At 38.6% G+C, this 27,153-nt stretch overlaps 1 protein-coding gene across 1 annotated transcript; it reads right to left on the minus strand.

Moving 5' to 3' along the window:
* On the minus strand, positions 1 to 27,153 carry akap7 (A-kinase anchoring protein 7). The gene is made up of 2 exons (XM_015393954.1): positions 26,636 to 27,153; positions 1 to 2,354 (listed from the first exon to the last, which is right to left on the minus strand). Exons 1-2 carry the CDS (start codon positions 26,682 to 26,684, stop codon positions 2,140 to 2,142), a joined length of 264 nt encoding a protein of 87 aa, XP_015249440.1. The 5' UTR covers positions 26,685 to 27,153; the 3' UTR covers positions 1 to 2,139.

Consider the following 27,153-nt stretch of genomic DNA (forward strand, 5'->3'; position numbering starts at 1 on the left):
CCAAGGAGACACAGAGATGGATATTGGTTTTAAATCTCATATCCTGATTTATTGTTCGGACATGGCAGAACAAAATACACCACACACGGTACAAAGAGCACACGCTCACATGACCCAACATACATGTGGATACATGGAAAGACAAACAAAAGGCTCATTCGTTGCTCACACACCACCAAATGCTGTCATGATAGATATAGAGAGGAGTTTCTGAGGAAATCCGCTGATCAAACACCCTGTGGAAACAATCTGAGCGAAAAACACACAGTTACACTCGCAAACTCACAGACAGATGAACGGTCAGAGAGGCCAACCGGACGACTTGTGTATTAAAGGGGATTTATCGTGGAGATTTAAGGATCCGGTGACAGCAAAAGATCAAAACCAACAACAAAAAAGCCTTAAAAAGTCCACAATAAGACTAGGTTAGCTGCTGCCCACAGTGACGGTTGGTTTTACAGCTCAAAGCCGTCCGCATCAGAAGAGAAAAAACTTAAAAATAGCACAAATGTTTTTTCTTTTCATTTTACTACAAAATCTTTACCCAAAGGTTGACAGTTAGGAGATCTCTTCACCCCGGTTAAAAATGTCTCCTACAGATTACCACGCCAAGTGACAAAACTATAATCACAAAAAAGTTGCTTCAGTGACAGAAGGCCACTTTGAGCAAAGGTGAGGTGAATCTAACAGCATATAGTTCCTCATCAAATCTGCAATCAAAAACAGCTAAAAGAAAAATTTGTGCTTTTAAGGATTTCAAAAATCAAATCACACTGTTAGCTAATTAACTTAAATAGATATATACTTTGAACATCATGTTTCACAATCAGAGAACAGATTCAGCTTCAGTACTGAGGCAAATATAAATTAATCTGTTTATCTTTGTATCATCCTTCACTATTTATAACCTCATCAAGCCTTCTGGAAAATCCAATCTCCTTTGATTTCGTCCAACTAAGTATTTATTTTTCAATGGCATGAATTAGTTAAACAAACTGCCACAAACAACGCAAGAAAATAAAATAAAAAACTTCTTAAAGGAAGGAAACTACGAGCTTTTGTCTAACAGCACATCCGGATTCAAAAACAGAAAAACAAGGAGCCTCAAACAGCCAGACTCCAGCGTGTCTCTGACCGACAGTTTGCCTCAGGTTTTAAATGGCAGACATTAAATAAATAATCTGCTTCGGGTCTTTAAAAGTCATTTCACACTTTCAAAAAAAAAAACAGACAATAGAGAGGAAAACAATACAATGGTGTCAGTTTTGGCATCAATCAAGTACGATGTGTTCTTGGCAACAAGTCATTGTATTATTTTCTAGCATTCAATCCGCCTCCATCCCTCCTGGACTCTGTGGAGTTAGTGTTATTGGTAGTAATCTGTTATTCTAAAGCACTGCGTGGAAGAAGGATGTTTGTGGGTCGAACGCTGGAGTCCAGCCCGGCTTTAAAACCTGCGATCAGGAGTGGCGGCGTTTGATTGTCTCAGAGAGGGACGCGTAGCTAATGCAACACTTGACCTGCTGGAGGCAGACATCTGAAAAAAAAAAAAAAGAGATAAAATGCTGGAAGGTTAAAGGAAATCCATGTCCTGAAGACGAACATCCGGTTAACAAAAGCTTTTAAGGACAAAAGTCCAACACTCTGAACCAGGAATCAAGGTGGAAGAATCCGCCTCGGTGAGTCAGAGCAGCTCAGGCCACACAGTGATGAGCAGATGATTCATCGAGGAGAAGAGCATTCAAACAAAGGTCCGCACCTGCAGCTGATTTTAAGGACATTACTGAGCTCATGTTAAGTGCAGCTGAAGGCTAACCAAGCTCTTCTACAAAATATAACCACCTCTACTCTGAATGGGCAGTGTGTGTTTCGGCAGCTCATAGTGAAGCACATGTTTAGAAGAACGCTTCATATATTTCCAGGACATACGTCCAGGTCTGGATAACGGAGAATTAGGTGTTACCAAGCACAGAAGTGAAGCTATAATAACTAATTATTCAGCACTTTGCCCAGCTAGCGCAGGTGGGGGGGTGTGCTGTTGAGCGCAGGTCTTATTGACTCCTCCCCCTCCTCAGCCAGGCCGACTGATGCTTTCTGGGCCGTTTGGTTGTTGAAAGTCTGTGTGTCTGTTCAAAGCTGTCACTTCCGGTTGTCCGTGGAGGAGTTAGCTGTAGTGTCCGTCTTCGTCTCCGCTGTATTTCCAGGCGGCTGGACCGCGGCGGCGTTGGGCCCGCCCCCGTTTTGAAGTGTTTCCTGTTTATATTGTTGCAAGGCCCGGCTGACAGCATCCTCCACCAATCTCCTGCTGACCCTCAGCAGCTCAGCCTCGTCAGGCTCTGAGCGGCGACGTCCACCTGAGAAGAAGAAGTGGAAGAAACCATGTTAATATAACCATACGTACAATGGCCAAGATTTTATTTTTACCCAAATGGCCAACAGTCTTATTTTAAAATTTCTTATGTTAAGCTGGACCTCTTACATCTTTTAAAGCCTTTTTTATACCATTAAATGACAATTTATGCTTTTCAAAGAGTTTAGACTTGGTTTAGGGTCACATTTTCTGGTATTGCACATGCAAAGTTTTGTACTACAAATTAAAGATTACCTTAAACAAATCAACATAAGAAAAAAAAAACATTATGGATCTCAAACACTATAGGAAAACCCAACAAAGTAGTAGAAACCGAGTCCTTTACAGTTCTGCAAGAAAGGCACGTCACTGTCTGCTGAAGAAAAACAGTACAGCTCTTCTTTAAGCATCCCTCTTCATTCCCTGTCTGTCTCTGCCTCTCTAAGGCTTCAGCACATCACCCAGCTTCAAACGCTACACACCCCTTCCTCGTCACTCAGACAGATCCTTGACCTGATTTAAGGCAGCTGTAAGTAAAGCAAGGAAGCACTTTTTCTCCACTGCTGTCAACTAAATAAAGTCCCCCTGCTGTGTTCTGCCTGTTGGCGCTGACTTAGAGACCCGTCACGTCAGAGCCTGCCAGTTGCAGGACAGTTGACCTTTGCCACCTCTCCTCCGGTCACCATGGAAACACTTGTTCTCAAAGCCTGTTGCAAAAACACATCCGGACAGTAATTTTGGAAAACTATAAATCGGTCTTTGCATGAATGGTGCCCCTCATTTGCTGCCTGTTACATAACCTAAAAATGTAAGTAACTTATGAGAATACACCATAAACTGTCGCTGTTTCCAGTTTCAATGATTGGAAATATAAGTAAGCATTAGAAAACTCAAACAAAACACTTTAAAACACCGGTTGTTGAGTATGAAACTTCCCATAAGCAGGTATGAGGATCTATTATGGATACCAGACGTCTAAAGGCAGAAGGCTCTATGTCACAACCCAAAAGGTCAGGTATGACACGTTTGCACATTCAGGAAGTTTATTTAGAGCTGAAACTATTAACCAGATTAATTGATTATTCAATTAACCATCAACTAATTTAATAATCGCTTAATCTTTAACTGGAGTATAGAGACTCTATAATATGCCTTTTGCTGACATAAAATCGCACTTAGAGCAGTAATCATACCAGAATTTTAAAAAATATATAAACTTTCTAATCTTTTTTGTCCATCAATATGTTCTATGCAGAAGTCCACAAGTAGAAAGGTTTTAGTTTCACAAGATTTAGTTTAATTAAAAGTCTTCTTTAAGGAACCTTTTGTTATCTAATTATTAATCGATTTATCACAAAAAATTATAGACAAATTAATCGATTTGCTAAACAATCATTAGTTGCAGCCCAAATTTCAATACAAAGTCGTATGTCAGTTCACTACGCTTAGTTTTTCTTACAAGAAATCCCAATATATGTGTATGGGTATGTTATATTTAGGCTCTATGTATGTACCTTAAAGCTCCATCTCTTGGTTCTTTTCCCTAAAAAGAAATCACCCAGGAAAAACTCTTTAAAAAACATCTCATAACTTATATGTATTAAATAACCAGGAAACATGACAACAGATTCTGATAGAAATTGCGATCTTATTCAGATCAGAGAAATTGCTTAGAGTTCACAGAAGGCAGCTGCTCATCTCTCAGGAAGTGGCCCCGATTAACAGTTAAAAAGGCATTTTATGCATCTCCAGTCTGCCACATCATCAAAACATTATTTTACATCATTCACGTTAGCAGATGAGTAAACATCCATGGCTCCAGCCATATCAAAATATTACACTTCGTACTAGCTGAAGGACACCGCTCTCATTCCATTCCCAAATCTTTGCAGAATGAAGATTATAACTGTATATCCAGACAGAGGAACTGGCCTAATTAGATTTACTATTGTGGAAAACATCAGTTCTGACACGCAACAGGCAGCCAATAATATAATAATAAACTCACACAAGTAAAACAAAAGAAAGAAGAAAAAATAAAACATTTAAGGAGACAACCATCAGCCCACTGAGAGTCTAGTAGAAAAAAATCAGCTAATGCCAACTAAAAAAAACACCATCTGACAGGTCTATAAAACCCAACATTATTAGTAGACACTTAAAACTGAGAGCAGAAGTAGCAAATAAATTAAAGCTCAATAAAGAGCTACCAATATATTATTGGTAGAAGAGATCCCTAAAGAGATCTTTGGTTTGATCTTTGATTTCCAATGAACAACACTAACTATTAGGTTTTTTCTATTCCAGCATGAACAGCAGGGAGTAAGTGGAGATATGAACCCTCCATTAGCTCCAAGATGTGGACTAAAATAGGAACCGTGGACTTTTCCACACTATCCAAATTGCCTCATAGTAGTATATAGATGTAGTCTACTTGGATTTTCTACAGCAGATCATTAAAGTAAGGCCTGACTAGGAGGTGGGTGGTAAAAAAGATTATAGGAATCTGAAAGGTTTGACATGCGTTTCTATGAAGCACCTTTACCTTTAATTTACACGTTTACCTTTGTGGAAACACACCAACGATTAAAAATATGTGCATTGGACTTGTTTATCACATTCAATTTTAATACAACTCATTGCATGGATCCAGTGCAGATGTATGCACTAAAAAAACAAACTTCTGAGCTGTTTGACTTTGAAAAAAAGGGAAAGATTCGGTGAAAAGAGAATCGGCCCAGATGCTGATTGATTTGAGAGGAAGCTCAGCCCATGTCTGCAAACCTAAAAGCTAACTCGAGATGAAAGACTAACTGGAGTGTTACAACAGCATTGTGGTGAGGAATCACAGAGCCGTGACTGCAGAGCTTAACTGACCTCTTGTTAAGTCGGTTTCAAACAAAACAGTTTGTCAAGAGCTCTCTGCAGCTGAGAGCACAGTAGGCCTGCTACTGTAAACATTTTCTTTCTCTAGTTAGTGTTGAAAAGAACATAAAACCTTAACAACACTATAAAAAGAAGAAGAATAGAACGTCCTCTCGTCAGGAAGACAAAATATTTAAAAAAAATGAAAAATTAAAAAAAAATCAAAAAAAAATACAAAGGTCAAAATAATCTATTCACTCATTCTGCAATCTGGAACAGAACATTCTTTACAACCTCAAGGTTACAGGTCTCTAAATGTGTAACAGAAATATAAGGAAATGAGATGATATGAACAGAATCTGCTTTCAGTGTTCCTTCCTCTTTTTCCATGAAACGATTCCAGGACTAACCAGACTCAACTTTCCACAGCTCTCAGCCCTTTATGTTCATTTCAACACATAAAGTGATAAAGTTCATCAGAAGGAAGCAGGAAGGAGAAATTGAGGACGGACGTTAGACCACAAGGGAGGAAGGGGGGATGCATGAGTGGGAAGGATGAAGGAGACAGGAAAGGACACGGCAACAACATGAAAGGAGGAAAAGATGGAGGAAAAAAGTGAGAAAAACAGGTGGGGAAAAGAGAGAAAGAACACAAGGAAGCACAGAAAGGATAACAAAGACAAAAAGTAAAAGATATAAAATTAAATAAACAAGAATGAAAAATAAATTCTCTAAATAAAATTTGTCACAATAATATTAGATTCGGAAATAAAAAAGTTTTAGTTTTGTTGTCCATCCAGCTGGTCTGTTTCTCAAAAGGTAGAAGAAGTCTGTTTGAGGACAAACACAGCAAACCTGCAAGAAGGTGCTCAGGTCTGATGACACGTTTTGTTCAACATGGTGGAAGTTTCAGGATGGTCGGTGGTTTCCAAAGCTTTTCTTGCTGGACCCCTTTGGTTTACAGGAAAGTTTGAATCCTTTTTAATTTCCTAAACTATAGCAGCATAAATGTTGATCAACAAGCTGACAGAATGTTTTCATCCACAGCAAGACGATGCTTCCAACGTTTGGGAAAGGAAGGATAAACTTAAAACGATCTGCTATGCTAATACTGCCTGTAGTTCTGTCAGTTACATTATTAAAAAAAAAACTGAAAATAATAATTATTATTCTGGAGATAATATAACAGGATCATCACTAATCATAGACTGAACCAAACAGCTAAAAACTGGATGTCTCTACAGAAGAAAAGATGTTATGAAAACTGTCATCTCACAGCTCCTCCTGTGAATGTTGTCAGTTTTTCTCAGTACTGGAAACAAAAAATAGCTTTTCAGAAGCTTAATTTCTTGATCACTGTAGCAATGCTGCAGAGAAACGGGCAGGAATACAAGAGAGTAAAAATCAGAAAATCAGGGAGTCAGGAAAAAATGAGACGCACACAAAGTCAATAACTCGTGAAGAAATACAGTTAGAGTTGGCAGACAGGCAGGCTGCAGGCTGGCCAACCAGCACCAAGCAGTTCAGGGATGGAAAAATCAGTCAACCTTTCTGTTCATCTGAGATACACACATTATATTATAATCAAGTCATCATCTGGTTACTAAGGCCAGGAAGGAGATCCTCCAGCTAATCTTTCCTGGCCCCAAATCCCACTGGGCCCATGGGTTTGTTTTATCAGAGGGCAGAGTGGTGATTTATTGTGCTTTATAAAACAATATATTTTATGCAAGGAAAAGAGAGCGATAGCCTAAGAGGATAAAAAGGTCTGCAACGGTCAGAATCAAATCCCACCGAGAAGATTAAACAGCCTTTCTTGTTCTTTTTCAGTGCTTCAACCGCCTTCCTTTGTTGTTTTCTTTGTTCATTCAAGGATCAGTGTTTTATCATCTACATATAAACCGAGCTTAATGAGCCCAGTTTGTTACGAGAAAAAAAAAAAAAAAAAAAAAAAACATACAGGAGAAGAAGGCTGTATCAACAGTTTGCAGAGACCAGAATTATAGGAGCCAGAAGCAGATTTGCTTCTAAAAAAAACCCATGATGCTGGACCGTCTTCTACAAGATAAAACAAAAAACCTTTTGATTTTACTATGATTTCCCTCCAATGTTCTCATTTAGTAGATTATTGGCTGGAAAAAAACAAGGAAACAGCTTTTATTAATCTTTAAATCCAAACCGAAGCTCTGCTAATGTTGCATTAACACTCCACAGGGTAGTGACTGTCAGTCAGCGAGACTTTCAGCAGATAACAGGACAGGTTCCACAAAATTAGGCTTTATTTTTTTCTTTTCAGCTCTTTTCATCTGTGCTTAAATACATTTTCATTTAGAAATGTTGGAAGCTTTAAGGAAGCCTCAGAGTGAGGCTCAAGATCCAAAATATTTATACAGGATATACACAAAGAGTACTCTTCACACACATGGTTTGATATTGCCTCTGCTTTAAAATTTTCCTGCCACAAAGGTTAAAAAGATACTCAAACTGGAAATTCTTCTTCTGTATACTACCCCTTTAGTTACTTTGAAAGAAGATTTAAGGGATATTATATGTAAGCTCAAGTATCTGAAAAATACATTAGATGCATGAAAAAAGCCGTTATATGGTAATAAAGGGCTTAAAAGGCAATGTGAAGAAGGGATTTTCATACCAATTGTGTCATTAACTTGTTACCCTTTCATACTGCCCATTTATTCTACCTTGCTGTAACCAATCCGTGTCGAGTTTGGCCCGAGCTTGGATCAGTTAACTTTGCCAAGCTTGGTTCCTTACGACCATTTACCTGTCACACTAACACGGTTCCTCAACTCCTATTGGCGGTTCACGATACTACAGCTCTCAAGGCAGGAATTACGCAAACAAGACTAAGTCCTATAACATTTAGGAACTTATGTGCCTGGATAGCATCCTCTGCCCAAATTTCAATAACAGCCTCAAGCCCCATTTACACTACCCTCTGAAAACCGATCTGCTTGGTTCCTTACGACCAATTACACACCAGGCTAACATGTTTCCTCGCCTCCTACTGACGATCAACGGTACTACTGCTCTGTAGAAGTAAACAAGCAAACCAAGATGGCGGTGCCCGTAACATTCAGGAAGTTACGTGTTGTTATTGTGATATTTCATTGTTTGCAGAGAGTCAGCCGAAGAAGGCAGCATTTGGTGAATTTAGAGGAAGTGGCTACGACAAACGATAGTCTAATCAGGGCTTACAGACGCAGGAAACAATGACGAATGTTGAGGCCCATCACACTGCTAAGCAGAATCTTCACTGGAAATCATGTGGCATGGTAGGAAAGCTAGTATTTTTATCAATGTCTGAAATTTGATGATTATGGAGGCTGACTGTAAGGGGATGATGCGGTCTGTTTATGAACTCTTTGTTATCTGAGAACTGAGCCAGAACTGAACCGTGCCGAGCCCTGCTGCTGAACTAGTGCTAGATTTAGCATGGTTTGGTTGTGTCAGGCACGGTCCAGTTCAGTTGTGTTCTATTTACACTCAACAGTTATCTCAGGTTACTGTACTTGGACCAATCTTGGCATGATTTCAAAAGGCTAGTGTAAATGGGGCTATAGTGATCTTTAGGCAGATAAATTTCTACTGTTTGTGGCCTTTCTCTGAACCAGTGCTGTTTATATCCAGTTGGATGAAGCTTTGCCCTTATCTCTTTAAAACAAGAAAGTGGAATAAAGCCGTTTGTCCATCATTCCTACGCTCGGATTTCTTTTAGTCCTACTTCTTACAGTTAAGCCAGGAATGTAGAGGCCTGTACTTCAGCATGTGCAGAAAGTTAAACAGAACAGCGTTCTTTGGGTATGTGTTGAACCGATATGTCTGCTAATAAAAATGTCCTTACAATATATGTCCTGTTAAGCCCGCATAAATCAAAATAACCTCTTCTTTCTTGCTTACCATCGGTTCTGCAGGCCTGTGCAGAAAACACTCCTGCTTCTCAACTACTCATCAATTCTGCCCGGTGAGCACCTCCCATTGCAGCTTAGAGGCTAAACAGCAGTTATTGAACCCCTATGGACGTCTTTTCACCTGCAGTGCCCCCTGTCATCCAGCAGCTGTCTTTAGCTCTAATATATGATAAAAAAAGACTGTTTGATTCCCTAGAGACTGTAATAATCAGCGCCTTATAAAAATCAGAGACCACGCAGAGAAAACTGTAACTTTTGCATTTCTACAGTAGTTTATGACCTTAGATCTGTCTCGGCAGATCGTCTCCGCCGCTGAGAGTACATGATGTTGACATGAGCGTTCTGCGTCTGTGTGTTTAGGTTGTTCATTCCAAATCTTCAGTCTGCTAACAACAGCCCCGAACACAAGCTAGAATACATCAGCAAACACCTAACTCATCTATATTTCATCAGCACCAGCTCATGTGAGCTCCCCTATTTGTTAGTTTTGTTCCCACTTGTTTCCAACCTAACAAGATGTTCTGCTCTATTGTAGCCACTGGTGCTTTATTAAGTTGTTATTTTTTGTTGTGTACTGAGACGTGATTAGATTACCCATGACCTGCCTCTCGGTTTGACTGACTCACACCTCCAATTGATCTCCATGCATTATGTCTCCCTCAGAACTCCAGCTCATTGAATTTCTCCTGAATCTATCTCTACGTTTGGGAAATGATGCAAACATTTAAGCATAATTCAAACATCAATGGTCAGACCCTGTTCTGGGTAATTTATATCACATGATGCAGGCCATGCTTGGCTTTTGCACGGCTCTTAAAATCATTGGTGCAGCTCTCTGCTCATTACTGATGATTTGCTCCGGATCTGGGTGGCAAACAACAAGGAACCGCTCAGAAATATGCTTTCATCCATTTCAGAACAGCAGAACTTTTTCAGATTTAGTCTCATTTGAACAACCACTAAATTTATTCAGATATGAATTCGCTGCTCCAACTGCATGATGATTAAGTGTGAAAGAAAGAACACATTCATGGTTTTACAGATTTTACAACCCTCCTTTGAAATATCTGGCATACCTCTGCATCCTGCAGCCATAGCGCATCATTTATAAAACCTATAAAACCTGTAGGTCTGGGGACGGCTGCAGCTCAGTAGATGTCTTTCAGTTAGAAATGTGTTCAATACCCGCTTCCCTTCTGCCAGATTTTGTTGCGCCCTTGGCCCAGTGCTTAACTTCGAGTCGCCTACTAATCCTCATTCTGACAGGCAACGCTGTGAATACCGCTTGAATGAACGTCTTCTAAAAGTGGTCGGTCTGATGATAAAATAGTTATAGAACATTTGTCGATATACTGTTGAGTCTTTTAAGGCAGTGGGTTTCAAAGGGGACTACTCATAATAATTGGGAGGAAAAATATGAAAGGAAATATGCAGAATAAAAACTATAACTTTGATTGTTTTAACAAGAGAAACCACTCGGATTGAAAAACTGAATTTTGAGGCTCTTACTCTATAAATCTAGTAGATTATTCCACCTCGGCTGACAGGGTACTGAAATGCATTTTCCTTTTTGCACTAATATATTTGTTTGAGTCTGGCTTTTTAACTTAAAAGGCCTTCAAAACATAGAGGACATCTACATGTGGACAGTGAGATCTGTTTAACACTGACAAACCTTAAGCTCCGCCCTCTCACTACACACAAATGTGAGAGATTTTATTTATTTTGTTCTGTTCGACATCGGTTTAATTAATATTTTGTAACTCCTTGAAAATATAATACAAAGTTAAAAGCATGCTAGTTGATATTCTTAAGGTGCGTTCACACAGAAGGCGAAACCTGCAAAAACTTCCCCAGTTTTGTCTGCTTTTGTTCACCTTGAAAATCGCCTGACCAGTGAAAACATTTTGCACGGTGGATGAAAGAATCCAACATCATGAGGTCTGCTGGTCGTTGGTTCCACCTCATTGTGGTGGACATGGATTTACAAAGCGACTGGCAGTATTTCTAACTTTTAAAAGCTGAACAAAGCTGTCTGCTTTCGGAATACCACGCCCCCCCCCTCTTTCAGAGGGTATGTCTGGATGATGGTCGCTTTCAGCCATACTTCTGCCTACCTCGACCCAGTTCAGGGCCCTGCTGTGTTTCTCTGTCAGCTAAAGCCATGTTTTATAGTCTCTCCACTTCAGTTAATAATGAATCGATTACTACATTAGTTGAATATTATTTCAATAATCGATTAATCACGATTCTGATTAATTGTTTCAGTCTTAGACCGAACCATTAAAACATGAATAAGGTGTTATTTTACTAAATCCACTGCAGCTCTGGCTGTATATTGGATGCTTGTCCTGCTGGAGGGTGAACCACCTCCTCTGTCTTAAGTCTCTAGAAGCCACTAAGAACTTTTCTTCATTGAACAGCCTATATTTAGCACTTTCTATGACCCCACCATCTCTGACCAGCTTTTCCATTCTACAGTAGCTAATGAAAAACAACTTAGCATGATGCCACCACCACCATGTATCATCCTGGGGAAGATGTGTTGGGCAGAGTTAGGTTAGGTAAGACTTATGCCCAAAATTTCAATTTGCTTTATTTGATTGGAGCAAATTCTTTGACATGTTTTCTCTCATCAATTCTCCTCTTGCTTAGCTTTGTCAGTTGAAGGTGACAGTCCTGTTTTGTTTGGTTTGCAGCTGTACCAGACTCTTCACACGATCACATGATGCTCTGTGAGCTTTTCTAAACTTTATATAGTGTTTTAACACAACAAACTTCTCAACTACTTTTCCTATGTGTTTCTTTGTCTTTATGTTTGTTTTCTAACAACCTTTGCAGCCTTCAAAGAACAGATAATCTTACTGTAAGATTTCAAAGATGAAACCTGAAAATGAATAAGTTAACCTTTGAAGAAAACATGCCGGAGATTTTTTCACTTCAACATAAAAGAAAATAGCTTTAAGCCAAATGTGAAGCAAGAAAAAGAATATCCAACCAATTAAGGAAAATAGCTGAAGTATAAACACTGGATTCCTACATTTTATTTAAGGGCGAAATTGTTATTTGAAAAAAACAGAAAAAAATGTTCCAGTTTTTTCCCCTTCAATTAAAAAAAAAATAAAAATCTACTTCCATTATGTGCATCATATACAGTTGTAATATTTAATTTATTGATGTATAAATGGTTGTGAATGGCTATATTATGCTCCTCTAGTTTAAAGCGGTTAAAACCATACATCATTTTCCTTCCTCTCCACATTAACAAGCTACCTTGTGGTGCTCTGTCACACAGAGTCTCAATAAATCCCACAGATGGTTGAGGTTAAAACATTAAAACAGTTCATGGCGTTTAAACAGTTTTGCGAGACAAAATGTTTTCATTGCATTCAAATAATTTCTAGTGGTTGCAGGTATAAAAAAACAATAAAATACATCTAGATCTGCAAATGAAGAGGATTTTTTTTTTTTGTTATATGACAATATATTACTAGCTATATTTTAGAAACCAAGTCCACAAAAATAATTTTCTTCCCAGTGGGTGAAGCTCGACTTAACAGTGGCATAAACCCAGGCTGAACAGTTAATGGACGGTGTCCTTAATCACTTCCTGCCCAGCTGCTCTGACCGAGACAGAGACCAGAACTGCTCGGATCATTTAGGCTCACTTTGAAAATGGCAAGTTACAGTCACGATAAATTCAACAAATCAAAAGCAGCACATTTGTCTGATTTTCAGTGCAAAACATTTTAAAGATGGATCTTTTGTAATCAAGAATTTGAAGCCAATCAAGAACATTAGAATCAGTAATCAGATCGTTAATCATGTTGATTTTGTTGTGGATTTAATCAGATTAGGAATCTTAATTTGTAATCATAGATAATTTAGGTTCCATTTGAACCTTTAATGCCTTAATAGCAGACATCTGTTAAAAGGACACATACTTGAGCGCTTGGAATGGATCGGACTCTGAGTGAGCTCTGCAACACAAGAACAAACATCAAGTGTTAAATGAAGTCAAATAGTAAAAAGCAACAAGCTGTTGTTGTGAGACGCTGCTATCCACATGCAGAAAACAGGCTCTTAACATTAAGATATATTCTTTAGATACAAAGCTGGGATTTCAGATCTTGTGGCAACATGAAGAACAAAAACACACAAGTATTGAAAAGAAAATATAATGTGAACAAGCTGACTCATGTTGTCGAAGGTTGCAGGCCTCTGCAGGGGTAAAAAAGCCCTTTGTTTGAAGCATACGTATTATCTATAACTAAAGGATGCATTGTGTTAAGAATACCAATAAATATTTGTTAGGAGTGAGAAAGTTTTGTTTTAAGAGAGTACAAAAATGTGAAAATGAACTTAAGAAAATAAAGGCGGCTCTCTTTGTCTGCAGATCATCTTACCCTTATGTAACTTGGCTTATCGCTGCTTGCCAAAGGTCTTTTCTGTGTGTCTCTGTGATAAGGATGCATGTTTGAGTAAGAATCCTTTTATCTAGGTGTTCAATCGTAACTCTGCTATAACGCAGGCCTTTACGATGCCAGTAAAGTTGCCCTTTGTACCTGTTTTCGCAAACACACAGCTCTTAAAGCTGTAGGATGAGCAATGAGGAGGAGAGATACTGGGAGATAATTAACACGACTTATCTCACAACACGCTTGCACCTATACATACACACGTGTTTAGATAGTATCATAAGCACGAGGTGCAACACTGCCCATTACACTTCCAATTTTTGGTGCTTTACTTTACATCCTCCACCTTTTCCTGTCGGCATCTTCTCCTACCTTAATGCTTTAAAAAAAAGAATCAACCTTCCCAACTCTGTCACTTTTTTTCCGCTGCTGTGTTGTCATGGTTACACAGATCAGATCCAGACAGACACTTCAACTGTGGAACAACAGAAAGTGGGTGCACTGACATCCGTTGATGTTTGGCAGATTTCACTTGGTACCATCTCAAAAGCTCCTTTTCTTTCACACCACTCTGACTTTGCTTACCCCTGAACTACTTGTATTTTCTCCTTTCCAGACGTTTTAAGAGCTCTGCCCTCATTCATTATAGAAAAGTCTTCCATAAACCGTCAGCTTCTAGGGGTTTAAATTATTCGAGCAGTCTACAAAAACAGCCTGTGATGCTGTAGAAATATACTTCGATGTGATTGGAATGATGGTGGAGTTATTTCAGGATAGATTTCTAATCTGATGTGCACTTGAATAGAATACGTTGATGTAAAAGCCATAAGAAAATTGCATTATTACACAGGGGTACTAAATATTTTTCTCGTACATAAAGGAATACTATACACTTCCCAACTTGTTCATGTCATCCAAATGCTTATAAAACTTACTTTGTAAAGGTTTTATTATCTATAAGCCAGGGACAGATTTGTGGCTTCAGTGTTTTAAAATACCTGTAAAGTTTTTTTTTTTAGATGCTTGAACAAAACATCAAAGAAAGTCCCGAGGAACCTGATATGTGAGCATTATGAGAATTTACGAGAGCAATGGTGGTTGTTTCATGACTGCCGCCCTGGGCTGTTTAAGCAAACTGGAGGTTTTACTCCGAGCAATTTTTTAAAATCCTTATTTAAATTTTCTTACTCTAATGGTACGTTCACACCAAACAAGATTTCAAAACATTTTCTGCTTCATTGAAGTGATGCTGCTTGCTCTACATTTCAACACCCAACTGTGTGGCTGTCATGGCTAAAGCATCACCGTGTCATAAATAAGACAGGATTGTATCGGCCCCATGGTTTTTACTCAACGTGGCGGACCTGGAATTTACAAGTCCAAGTCACTTTGCTGTATTTTAATGTGAAAAGCAAAACAACGGCACTGGTGTCCTTGAGTACCTAGATCCGGGAGTCCAGGAGCTGCGGCTGGATCAAGATCGCTTAAGGCCGGGCATACACTGCACGATTTTTTGCCCTTTTCAGGCTGATTCTCCAGTCATGCGAGAATTTTTCGATCTGGCCGACTTTCAGCCTAATCGAGCGAGTGTACAGGGGGTAAACGAGGGACGATTAGCCTCTCATGGCCACCTTCTGAACAGGAATCGTAAGGTCAGGAGAAAATCAAACATGTTGGAAATTCAGTCGGCAGCGTCATCAGAGCGTCGGCCACACGGTGTGAGAACATGCATTGTGAGCTGTGTACTTTTAAACCATACGGTTTTGTCGTACAATCTGAGCTGGGTTCAACGATTGAAAATATCGCACAGTCTATGCCCGGCTTTACCTAGATTCTTCCATCTGACCAGGACCTAACACTGTTATCCCACGTCGGGGGGGGGGGATCACACACAGAACAGAGGTAAGAAAGAGATGCTCTGGAGCTCAGACAGGAGCAGAAGCAAAGCAAAAGGCCAGGCAGAAAGGCCAGGCTTTTTTTAAAGCCTCTAAAGATCATTCCTAAATGCTTTCTATGTCAACAATGGTTTTTCAATCTTCCATTTTCATCTAAAGAGCTTAACCAAGCTGTGCTTCTTCAAACTACATCACAACAAGATCCAGTCCCTGACCTGTTTAAGCGACTCAAAATGATAGAAACATTCTGAATTAAAGCAGAATTAACTTCCAGAGTGGGCTGTTCTTTGCTCTATTCGCCATAATCTCACTGTTCGCATAGGATAGATCTTTTGGACACGGCTCCTTTGCTTCGCTTCACTCCTGAACACCCCTATACATAAGGATAAAATGTTGATCACTTGCTGTGAATGTGTCATTTGTGTTCAGTGTGAACACAAAATAAGAAGTAGTGCTTCTGAAATTCAGGTTGTAAATGACAGAAGTATAAACAACAAAGAGTGTTCTGAATGAACAGAACAGGAGAGCTTTTGTTTTGATATTTTTAACAGGAAGTGCCCTTCTAAATTTGCTACTAACTACACATAGGGGTGTGGTAAAGAAATAGTTAGCATTATATTGTGACTTTTGGCTGCTCAATATAATATTGATCTTTCAGTTCTTAATATCGATAAAAACAAAAACAAAAACTATCTAAAACAATGAGGGAAAACGGGTTACCTCAGCACTGCCAATTCGGTCGATAGTGCCGTGAAGCCCTTTCGCAGTGCATCACAGCACCATTTCTGTAGTCACAGTGGAAGACATGGACTGACTCAAGCTCCAAATAATATAGATTCTGATGAACATATACATTTGCTTTTTTATCTATACATTTCATTTTCCTTAGCAGGGTAAAATATCGCAATATATAGTAATATTTCAATATTGTGATAATATTGTATTGTGACACAAGTATCGTGAGACGTATCATATCGCAACACCAACAAGCGGATATTGGAGGTAAGTTGGGTTTAACTTGTTATGAAATCATTCAAAGTAATTTATAACAACATTAAGTTAAATGGACCTTGCCCTGGCTATTGTAATGAAGCTAAAACTACAACAAACACGTCCTTTGAACTATTAACAACTCATAAATGATGCTTCCTTTAACTTTGAATACATTAGATAACAACTGTTGATAAAACTCAAGCCTCAGACTAGCAGTCCAACTCTTCAAGGCAAACATCTACCGTAAGTCAATTGTGAGCTTTTTTATTTTTAAAAAGTACATCTGCAATCGGAATCTTAAACTCGAGTCGACATCTTTGACATGTACTGAAGTCAAACATGTTATTACCAATTATAAGCTCTCTAGACAAGAAAAATACACTAATGAGGAATATTTATAATTTTAAAAAAGCTCTTCACACAGCCCGCCAAATCAATAATTAATTACTAAATGTTGTATTCATTTTTCAATGTGAACAGAGTACTTATCTGTACTCAAATAATCACTTAAGTAGGACAAAAGTGTGTGATGTTTGGAGCACTCAGATGAAGGTTGACACAGTTAGTATTAACATAAGGAAATTAATTTGAAAATCTCTAAAGGATTATTTCAGAAATGTAACTAAAAGTCTCCGTTCAGAGCATATTCAGGTTTAAAAGTAACCCAAACAGTAAATGCTCAATCATTTAAGATGTTTCCTTTACCTTTTGCAGTTTTACTATATTGAACATATTTGCATTGAAGTCTAGAAAAATAAAAATAAAACATGAAATGATCTAATTTCTCAAAAACAAGTAATATGCATAATTCACAAAGTAAATACCAACATTGTTCTTTTCTAGGATTCAGTAAATCAATAGGGCAAGCAGCAACACATTATCATCTAACATTTAAAGGTTATTCAGCATTAAGGATGAGCTCTATAACCCAAAGAGGTTTGATGCTTTTTAAAGTTCAGAGAGTGAAGACCAGAAGGTGAAGATTTTACTGTCGTATTTCTGCCTGGAGGGGTTCAAATTGGGTGTTAAAAAGGTTTTTAATCAGAGTAGAGATTTTAGACGCACTTCTTTTCTACCATATTAAAGCACCTAATACAGTCATTTAAATGCTGTTCGTTAGTTAGACTGATTCCCTATAACTTATGAGTATGTATGTTGAAATTTAAAAGTAGCTGTTTTGCATAAAAGTAAAACTAGAGAAGAAAGATTGTGGTTGGTTACTCCATCGGTTTTCTATTATACTGTAATAAGTAGCAAACATTTTGCTGAACCCATTACTTTAAGGACGATCATCTAGGCAGATGAGAAAAGGTAAGCAACATAATAATCTTTTTCTGTTATATGATGTTAATTCTCTATAAAAGCCACAAATGTATGGAGTGGTATATGAAGAGAAAAGCCTGAGTAGGTATTGGCCATATTTTAAGTGACATTAAGTGCATGCTCAGCGTCATGGATCTATGGTGACTGTATCATCAGAGTACTGATTCTGATCTGCTGCTTTATGCTGCAACCTTTAAACTGCATTAGCTTAAACTCCCATTTTCTATCATCCTTTTCTTTACCAGCTCCTGACGTCAAGAGAAGCATAGTTGTGGTCCGATCATAAAAGACAGCCTGTTAAAGCAGTTCTTTAAACACTAATAATAGTGAATACAGGCCCTTATAACAGCTGGTTGTTCCTAAAGTCTGTCATTCTGTTTGCAATTGGTGATGCAATGCATTCAGCAGCAAATGGGCCCGTAATAATCCTATTAAATACTTAATCAAATTCACTGGATTCATACGCCTATCCATAATGTTTGCATCCAGCCTCATAATCAGCTGTGATGACAAATTCTTCCCATTTCAGCAGATTTCCTGAAAGCTTGAGCGGAGGTTTACACAGAACGCTAATGAAGCATATGTGGCACGAGGAGTTGGAAAAGTAGAAAGAGCAAGGGGCAGATGGAGAGGAGGGGGAGAAGAAAGAAGAGAATGCCACAGAGGAGAAACAGCCAAAATGGAGGTGGTTTGAAATAACATGAGAAGGCAAGGCAGGAGGAAATAAAACTGGAGTGATTTTTATTTGAGGACGAGTGAGAAAAAGGAGGAGGAATTGGATCCTGAAGACAGAGTAAAAGTGGAGGACAGCAGGGGCAGAGCAGAGAGTTAGATACACTGATGGTGAAGCAGTTTCCTGAGGAAATGCCACAGACTCGTCCAAACCAGTGACACTGTCTGCAGCAGAGAACTTGTTTTTATCCATTTATCCAACATTTAAAAGAAGAAGCAAAAATATTATTACTGAATGAAAAATAATGAAAACAATGGCAGCCTAAATCTCTTCTAGTTGAGAATAATCCATGTAATTAACCTAAAACCCTGAATTAAGTGTAATTTACAGGTCTGTACCCAGCCTCAAGATACATTTGAGAAGCCAATAAAAGCTCAATGATCTTAGCAATGCTTTTTAGAAATTAGTCAGCTAGGGCAAAAAAAAAAAATAAAGAACTTAATCTACCTAAAATGCAGGGTTGGAGACGGCCTGATTTTATAGTTTTAAGATAGGATATTACAGGATATTACAGATATGCCCTTTCCTCCTAACCAATGCCTTGGCCATAGACGTAACACCCTATGATGTTGAGAAATATGTATATTTTGAGGAAATGTAGTAACCTGACAAGAGTCAGACTGATATGTGTAGATCTGAGTCGAGCTCTATGCTATCAGTCTGTCCTTGAAAAGGAGGCACGTTTAGTGCAATATTTCTACAAATGCACAAAGTGTTTCTCTTTGCTCCTTTTTTAAATGAGAAATTGTCGCTATTTTAGCTAAAACCGAGTCAATTACGGTATCGAAAGGTAAGTCCTCCAGCATAGCCCTGCTTGTAATGCCCCAGCAAGGCCCTTCTGACTGTCGTCATTCCTGCATGTCCTGCCCCAAAAAACAATGCTGGCATGTCATTGGTCCGACTCGCTGGGTGTTATGAGAAGGAGGTATTAGCAGGAGTCTTTCAAGTTGGATTTGTTGTGAGACTGAAAACTCGGATCTTGCGACAATCCAGCTTGCAGCGCAAGGTTAGAACTGTAGCACTTAATTTCACTACAGGATTAATGAAGTATGCCTAAAGATTATTTTTCAGGCTCTAGTGACCTTAATTTTGTTATCTAGGAAAGTACGTAGAGACGAAAGTGGGTTATAAGAGAGTAGAAGCACATTTGGCAAAGATCAGCTGGACCAGAACTCAAACCTAGGACAACCAATATATGGGTCATGTACTCTACCTTCACACCATAGCCACACCCAATGAAGTACTTCTGACCTGAACACATAATGAGGAGATCCAGGTATCCAACCGATGCAGATTGGTGAATAAAAAAAAAAATTCGCTGGATACAGCATGTTGTAGAATTACAAAAATGGGGTTTTATATGAGCTTGCTACAGTATATGTTATCACATCATGAACTCTTTGAAATACTCCAACATAAGAAAGGGCTGGTAGCCTCTGCTAGAAAGGACCCAGGACCCTGAGAACCGGAGTTAAGGAACCCTGATCTAGATTGTTGAAGGAGGACTGGTCAAAGATAGAAGTCAGAGTGCTGCACTATTGCAAAACAGGGCTGTGAAAAGTATTAATAGCAAGGCTGCCATTATTAGGTGCCCTAAACTTTTGACTATTGCAATCAAAGAGGAAGTTTCTATCAAGTTTTACACATATCGATAATCCAAGTGCCAATAAGTCTGGTAACTGTTAAATATGGTATAGTAAGGGGAAAACAAAGCACAGGCTGAATATTAGAGAAAACTATTTAATCTTAAATTCAATTGAACTGTATGAAGATCAAAACCTAAAATTTGAAGCTGTTCTTTATCTTACTTATGGGCTTTGAATGTGGCAGAAATCAGCAATTTATCCACCAGTGAGTAGAAAAACAGTAAAAAAAAAGGTAGAAAAAAACAGCCTTAAAAAAGACCAAAAACAGACTATGGGACTAAAAAAAAAAGAAGACAAATTCAAAGTTATTTCTTACAAGAAAGATATCTGGCATTGGATCTCTTGACATTTAACCTGGTGATTAAAAAAAAGAAAAAAAAAAAGCATAAATCTAAACTTGAAGCTGTTGTCCATTTATATCCTCTGCAAATAAATACATTTATAAATATGAAAATCACCAACCCGCAGGTATACGGCATATACCCACTATATTTTCTATTGGCAATGGTTATACCCAGTTCTAAAACCCCAGGGATCCGAACTATTAAGTAGAATCTGACTTGGTCAACATGTAAAAAATACTCTTCTTGAGTCAAATACTTTGAATCATAACAGCTCCAGGCTGTTGAGAGAATGTCACAACAAAACTCTAGAGATTTTCCAGTGTTTTGTTTCACAGGTTAAGCACTAAAGTGTGCTGTTAAACTTTATTGTATCACAGCCAAAGCTGTGATATAGGTTGAAGTTCTTTCAGTCTCAACCACAGTAAAATATATTTAAGCTAAACAGTGTCTGAGTGAGTAGAAACACCGGCTGTGATCCGGTCTAAGATAATCAAACATCAGCGACTCAAAGCTCCAAAGAAGTGAGCACAGACTGCATGTTAAAAACACAGAACCAGAAAGGTCATTTATGTCAATAAAAACAGCATTTTTCATTCTGTCAGAGCAAAATTCAAAGCATTAAGGCTGTAATGTTGTTACTATGAGTCCCTCCTCTTTGTCAGGATGTGTGGAGCAGAGTGTTTTCTGCTCCACAGCTTGGGACAAACAGCTTTCATTGCCTGCTAGACTCACCCTTGCATAAACTTTTGAGAATATGACCGAGGAACATGAATATTCTCAATCTTTCTGCTCAGGTTATAGACATGAAGGAGTTAAGACTGAGAGGCAACAGAAGGAAAGGAGAACAGTGAGCATGGAGGATTGGGAAGCAGAATTAAAAACAGCTGAATTAAACAGCGCTGCATGCAGCTCTTCCCCATGCTGCGCTTCCCTCTGCTGTTGTGTTCTCCACTTTCTCCCTGCCCTCACTCAGCTGTCTTCCCTGCACACCTCAAACACAAAAAGGCAGTGCGAAACATTATTTCAGTTGGAAAAAAAAGGTGTTCATTCAAGGTCAGCTCAGCATTTCTGTTACAGAGGTAATGCAGGTGAGCAGCTCATGCTGTGAAAAACCAGATGAAGATCCTCTTCAATTTGCATGTTTCAGGCCAGCTGTGTTCCTCTGTGAGGGGTAAAGCTGCCTTTAGGCGAGGATTATTAAAACAGATCATAAAATCCAATGCTACAAAGTGATAGGACTGCTTGGATGTTTGCAAGGAAAGAAAAGGTTTCAAAGTAAAACGGAAGATCTTTAGATCTTGTTCACAACTAGGGACGTGGATCCTGCTGGGGCGATCGCGAACATAGAGGTAGAAAAAACATGCATAAACTCTCAGCTTGATTCACACAACTAGAATCTTTAGAATGTTTATCATTAAAGTGAATAATTAATACTAATTTATAGTCAGTTTTCTTTATAATTTAGCAAACGTTGCCATGAAACGTTAAAGAACATATTTGATGAAAGGTGAGAATTCAACGGATGTTAAGCTTTAGGGAATCAAGTCCAACTTAAACATTAAATCAGGGCACTTTTACATTTCATGACTATTATTTAATGAAACTGAGTGTGTTCAGAGCTTAAGCTGTTTGTGTTTAAGTGACCTTGACTATCAAATGGTAACCAGTTCACTATCAAATCCAAGCAGGCTCTGCACAGGCTGCCATTAAATTCCCTCCAGGGGATTTTGACATAGGAAACCAACACAATCTAATCAATCCCTTCTTCAGTACCAGTAAATGTGCCAGGCTACAAGATCTTCCCATGAGGCAATTATGTAATATCATTTCCTGTGTAAGGGACACACACAAACAGCCTAAAAGCATAAAACTAGAGGCTGTGCTGGCCACCAACTCTTTAACATCACAAATCAAAGGGTTGTATAGCAAATCACTTAGCTGGTTTTAAAACTACTATTAATCCCAAAGGGAAAGTTAAACCTGTAACTCTTGAGTTGTTAGAAATGTTAATGGATGCAAGGGTGAAGGATGTTCTGTATTTCAGGTCTGGAGCCAATAATGACAGCTATTGGATAGCACCTTGCCATATAGACCTCACTTTGATGAGAATTATTTGGCTCTTCTATAACAAAGGACTTAGTGGCAATAACTTGAGGTACTCATAGTTATTAGACTCAGTAACGTGTAGCAAAGCATCAGAATTTATGACATGTCGGCTTTCCGTACTTAAAACTGTGTAATGTGGATTGAAACAAGCAGGTAAGTCTTCAAGCACCATCGATACCATAATCACTTCCCAGTTGTTGCTTAAATGCCCAGCTCTAAACACCGTCTTACTGTTCTCATTATCATTGTGACTCATTACGCATCGCACTGAAAGCACGTGTGCTCGTCCCCTGGATGAGCACAGTGAGCGCCTGTGGCATATGCATTTGTTGTCTGACTGCTTAAACATGTGTACCGTTAAAAAACCTTAATTAAGACACAATTAAGCAAAACTCCAATTTTAAAGTATTTATTCATGTTTAGTTTCTACAATAGTGGACAATTCTAAATGTTGAAATGTTAATCTGCATAGGAGCATTTATTTATTCCTTTTTAAGCTCCCGTACCACCATTTCATTGTGATCTGTTGCAGTTCTACACTAGCAATACCAACATCTTGAGTCCTGTTAGACATCTGCTAGGAAAACATTAGGATTTTTATAAGAAAATAATACATTCTCAATAACTGGACAGAAACGCTTTGTCATGCATTAATTGATAAAAGGCTGGATGATAAGGTTGTGGGAATTCTGCATGAATCAGGGTGTTGTGAGAATATGTTTATGTGTTTATCACCTACAGTGACTGCTAACACCACACTGTGACAGCTTGTCATATTGGTCATGGCTGAATTCACATGGTGCAAACAAACGTACACCCACATGCATGGTCCTGTCTTGCAGAGCACACGAGGGAGGATGCCGCCGAATAACAGGAGGGGGCATCTGACCCGCAGAAAGCGCACAAACACTGAAACACACACATTTGTTTGCCTCCCTCAACACGCCTTCCCCTCTCTTTGTTACGAAAACACCATTTCTCTTTAAGCCTGCTCCCTTCGTCTCCCCTCATTAGTCTTCAGTCCTTGCCTCACCCTTTTCCCCTTCTCTCTCCATCTCTGCTCAGAAGTAGGGCACAGTGGCTTCACTGTTTATAGCAATGCAGCTGCAAGCTGAGAAAGAAAAGGGGACATGGAGCGGAGAACACAGGGAGCGAGGAAGACAGGGAAGCAGAGGGAAAAAAAAGGCCAGTAAAACAGCAAACATGCACCTACACACTCCAAACCTATTTTCAGAATTGGCTTTTTAGCTCGGAGTCAAAGTCTGCATTTATGACTTGATGATCAGCAGGATCTCTTGTACAAGGTGCATGCAAAAAAAACATTTTACAACCACCAAACATTTGCTCTTTTCAGTACTTTGAAACCTCTTTTAATCATTACATCAATCAATTGGTCATCCATGTCCTGTATCTACAGAGGAACGGTATTTTTAAAGCTTTAAATAGCAATAAAAATGTAAAACATAACCACTACATGCAGTCTGTATACTTCCATAAAAAACATCTACTTAAAACAAATGCCATAGACGAATACTTCAGAAGAGTAGAATAGAGAAACACAATTAAAAGTTTTTATCCTTGCCGAGTGCAATTAAATTACTTTTTTAAGTTGTGCTTTTTTCTTTCTAATTAAATTGTTTAAAAAAGGAAACTTATATGCACATTCTTTGATGTGGAAAAGGTAGAATCTAGTTTAATGCTCCTCGTGTTTAGCATGTAAACTCTTCTCCTGCAGCGTATAGCAGCAGCAACGTTGAGCAGTGCATTCAAATCGCAGACAAAAGTCACACTTTATTTGGATTTAAAAAAAAAAGGAAATAGTGCAGAATTTTTTAATCAAACCACAAGCTGCACCACTAATTACTCCCTGGAGCTCGCTTTAAATTACAGCAGACATTTCTCTTCATTATCGCTGTCGTCTGGTGGGAAATTCAGACCTTTACTTTGACTTTAGATCCATTTCAGCCGTTTCCTCACCACATTGCCTCAAATGAGCAACAAACCAAACTCTGTGAAATCACTCTCTTCCAGAGGAAGATGCGGTGGACTAGGTGTGGAGAAATCAGACTGAAATGTACCATATGACTGCACACTAATGGATGATAGCAAAAAATAAATGAAATGGTAGATGTTCTGCATAGTGTGAGAGTTGCTACTTTTTCCTTAGTCATTACAGAAAAATTTATTATCTCAGTCCTTTTCCATCTGATTTTAAGAGGTAAATAGAAAGGTATAATTTTGTTAGAGTAGGTAGTTTTCATCGTGTTTCTTATAATATCTTTCTTGATGCTAAAAATACATTTGTATTGAATTCTTTAGGTCCTATAGAGAGCCAAACATTGATGTATATTTGCGGTGCTTTTAGTTTGAAATGCTTTTTCCTGTGCCAGAGAGCGGTTACTGCAGCTGATGTAAGCCCATACTGGAAACCAGAGCAGAGAATCATACCCTGGCATCCCTAAAAAAGTCTTGGCACTGTATATCAAAATCTTGAAGCGGTTCGCTTGTGGCGTGCATTCCTGCGTACCAAAGAATAGGTTGTGATGTAAGAACATTGGATTTAAGCAGAAGAGGAAGAAGAACATGAGAGTAAAAGCTTGATTCCAGAGACAGAAGAGTTGGAAAATTTCCCCTGGGGTTACTCAGAACCAGTAAAAAGGTGCAGACCTAGAATTACATGAACAAAGAAGCAACAACAAACTCCATAAGTCTTTGACATGCTTTTTCTTTCTAGTATCAGCTCAATATTGGATCAGTTCTGTAGAAACAATGAGAATTCCTTAGAAGAAAGTGGTTCTTTCTGGGTAAAATACATTGTGACTATAGTAGGTGACCTAAAAATGTGTCGATTTAATTAAATTTCTCAAATATAAAAAAAAATAAGGCTTAGTTCTGCATACTAAGACGGGACAAACATACTAATTTCAGAGCAGGGGGGAGAATATAACCTCTTCATTGTTGTTAACAAACAGAAATGAACTTTACTGATATTTCAAACTGATTCAAAAATGCTTTTATGAGAATACAAAATGATATTTGGTGCTTTGGTTTTGTATTTTCTTAAAATACCAATTTAAAATACCAATTTCTAAATAAAACTCATTGTAATCAAATGATAAAATTGTTACATTTTGTATTTCTAGTCAGTTTATGAAGTTAAAACATATACATTTCCTTGTTTAGTATGCATTTTATCATCCCGGTAAGTGTATAATATATTTTCAATGTTAAAAAAAAACATTGAAAAGCTTCTTATTAGAGTTGTTTTCATTCTGAAGGTGAGAAAGAAATCCACAATACATCTAGATCTGATCACGGACTTGAATGGCAAAACACACAGAACTAAGATCAAAGAGTTAATATGCAGCCTCCCCTGTCAGTTCTCCACTGTTGGCTTCCTTCAGGAGAGAGATCACAAAGAAAACCTGTTGTTTTAATGATTAATAAATCAACTGAGCAAACAAGTGAGGATTTTAGATGTAAATTCTGGTTCTGTCATGAATAAGGACACATGTGCACTCATCAACCAGCTACTGCTTGCAAAATACTCTGCTATTCAACAGTTGGTAAAAATTCAGAAAGAAAAACAGGTGAGTGGAAAAAAAGGTCTCAATACTGTTTAAGCCAATTTATATTGACAAAGCAGGATAAAAAAGGTAAAACATCTATTGCCAAATATAACCAAGATAAGACAGTAAGGAGACTCTTAGACTCATTGGTATCCCATAAAAAGAAAGACTATTAAGCTAACAGATGACCTTTTATTTACTACTAAATTCACCCTGAGACTGCTAAAAAATGTTCTTTTTATCTTATGTTGCTCACAGACTCTTCCACCGGCACTCCTTGTCCTTAAGTCACCGCACAAAGACGCATATTGATGTGCACACACGTGTGGAGCGCTGACATGACGAAACGCACATCTGCACGCATGCAGCCTGTCCCTAAAGACAGCACCATTGAGAATATCCATCCAACTGTCTTCACCGACAACACACGCCCACGCATGAAGACGGGAGCCGGAGACACTTACTGATTTTCTCCTCTGCTTGGGAGAAAGGGAAGCAGCAGAGCTGACCCATGGCGCCTCCTTTCCTCTTCTCCGGTTCCCCTCTCCCAGCTGAAACCCCTGTTTTTCCTCAGCCCCTTGTTCTATGACAGAACAAGAGAGAGACAGTGTCCTGCTTCTGTCTGACTCTGTATTTCTTCCTTTTCCTCCTGTAGCTCTTGTCTTTAACCCGTCATAGGACAGACAGACCCGAGAAGATAAGAGACAATAAAAACAATAAAAAAAAAAAAAAAATAGCCTCCTATTCTCTCATGCAGCCAAAAGAAGCCAGAACAAGACAGGAAAAAAATGAACGAGTGGCTCCTTGCTCTTGCTCTACTTTGCACTGACACAGGGAGGAGGGGGTGTGTGCACCAGAAAGAGGGAGGAAGAGAGAAAGAGAGAATGGGATAACTGGAGTGTGAGTGTGTAGGAGACTAAAAAGAATATTTTTTGCGATTGAAGTGGCAAATGCAGAGGAGGAGCACGTATGAGTAAGATAA

Source organism: Cyprinodon variegatus, unplaced genomic scaffold (genome assembly GCF_000732505.1).
Source record: "Cyprinodon variegatus isolate N-32 unplaced genomic scaffold, C_variegatus-1.0 Scaffold664, whole genome shotgun sequence".
Classification (NCBI taxonomy): Eukaryota; Metazoa; Chordata; class Actinopteri; order Cyprinodontiformes; family Cyprinodontidae; genus Cyprinodon; species Cyprinodon variegatus.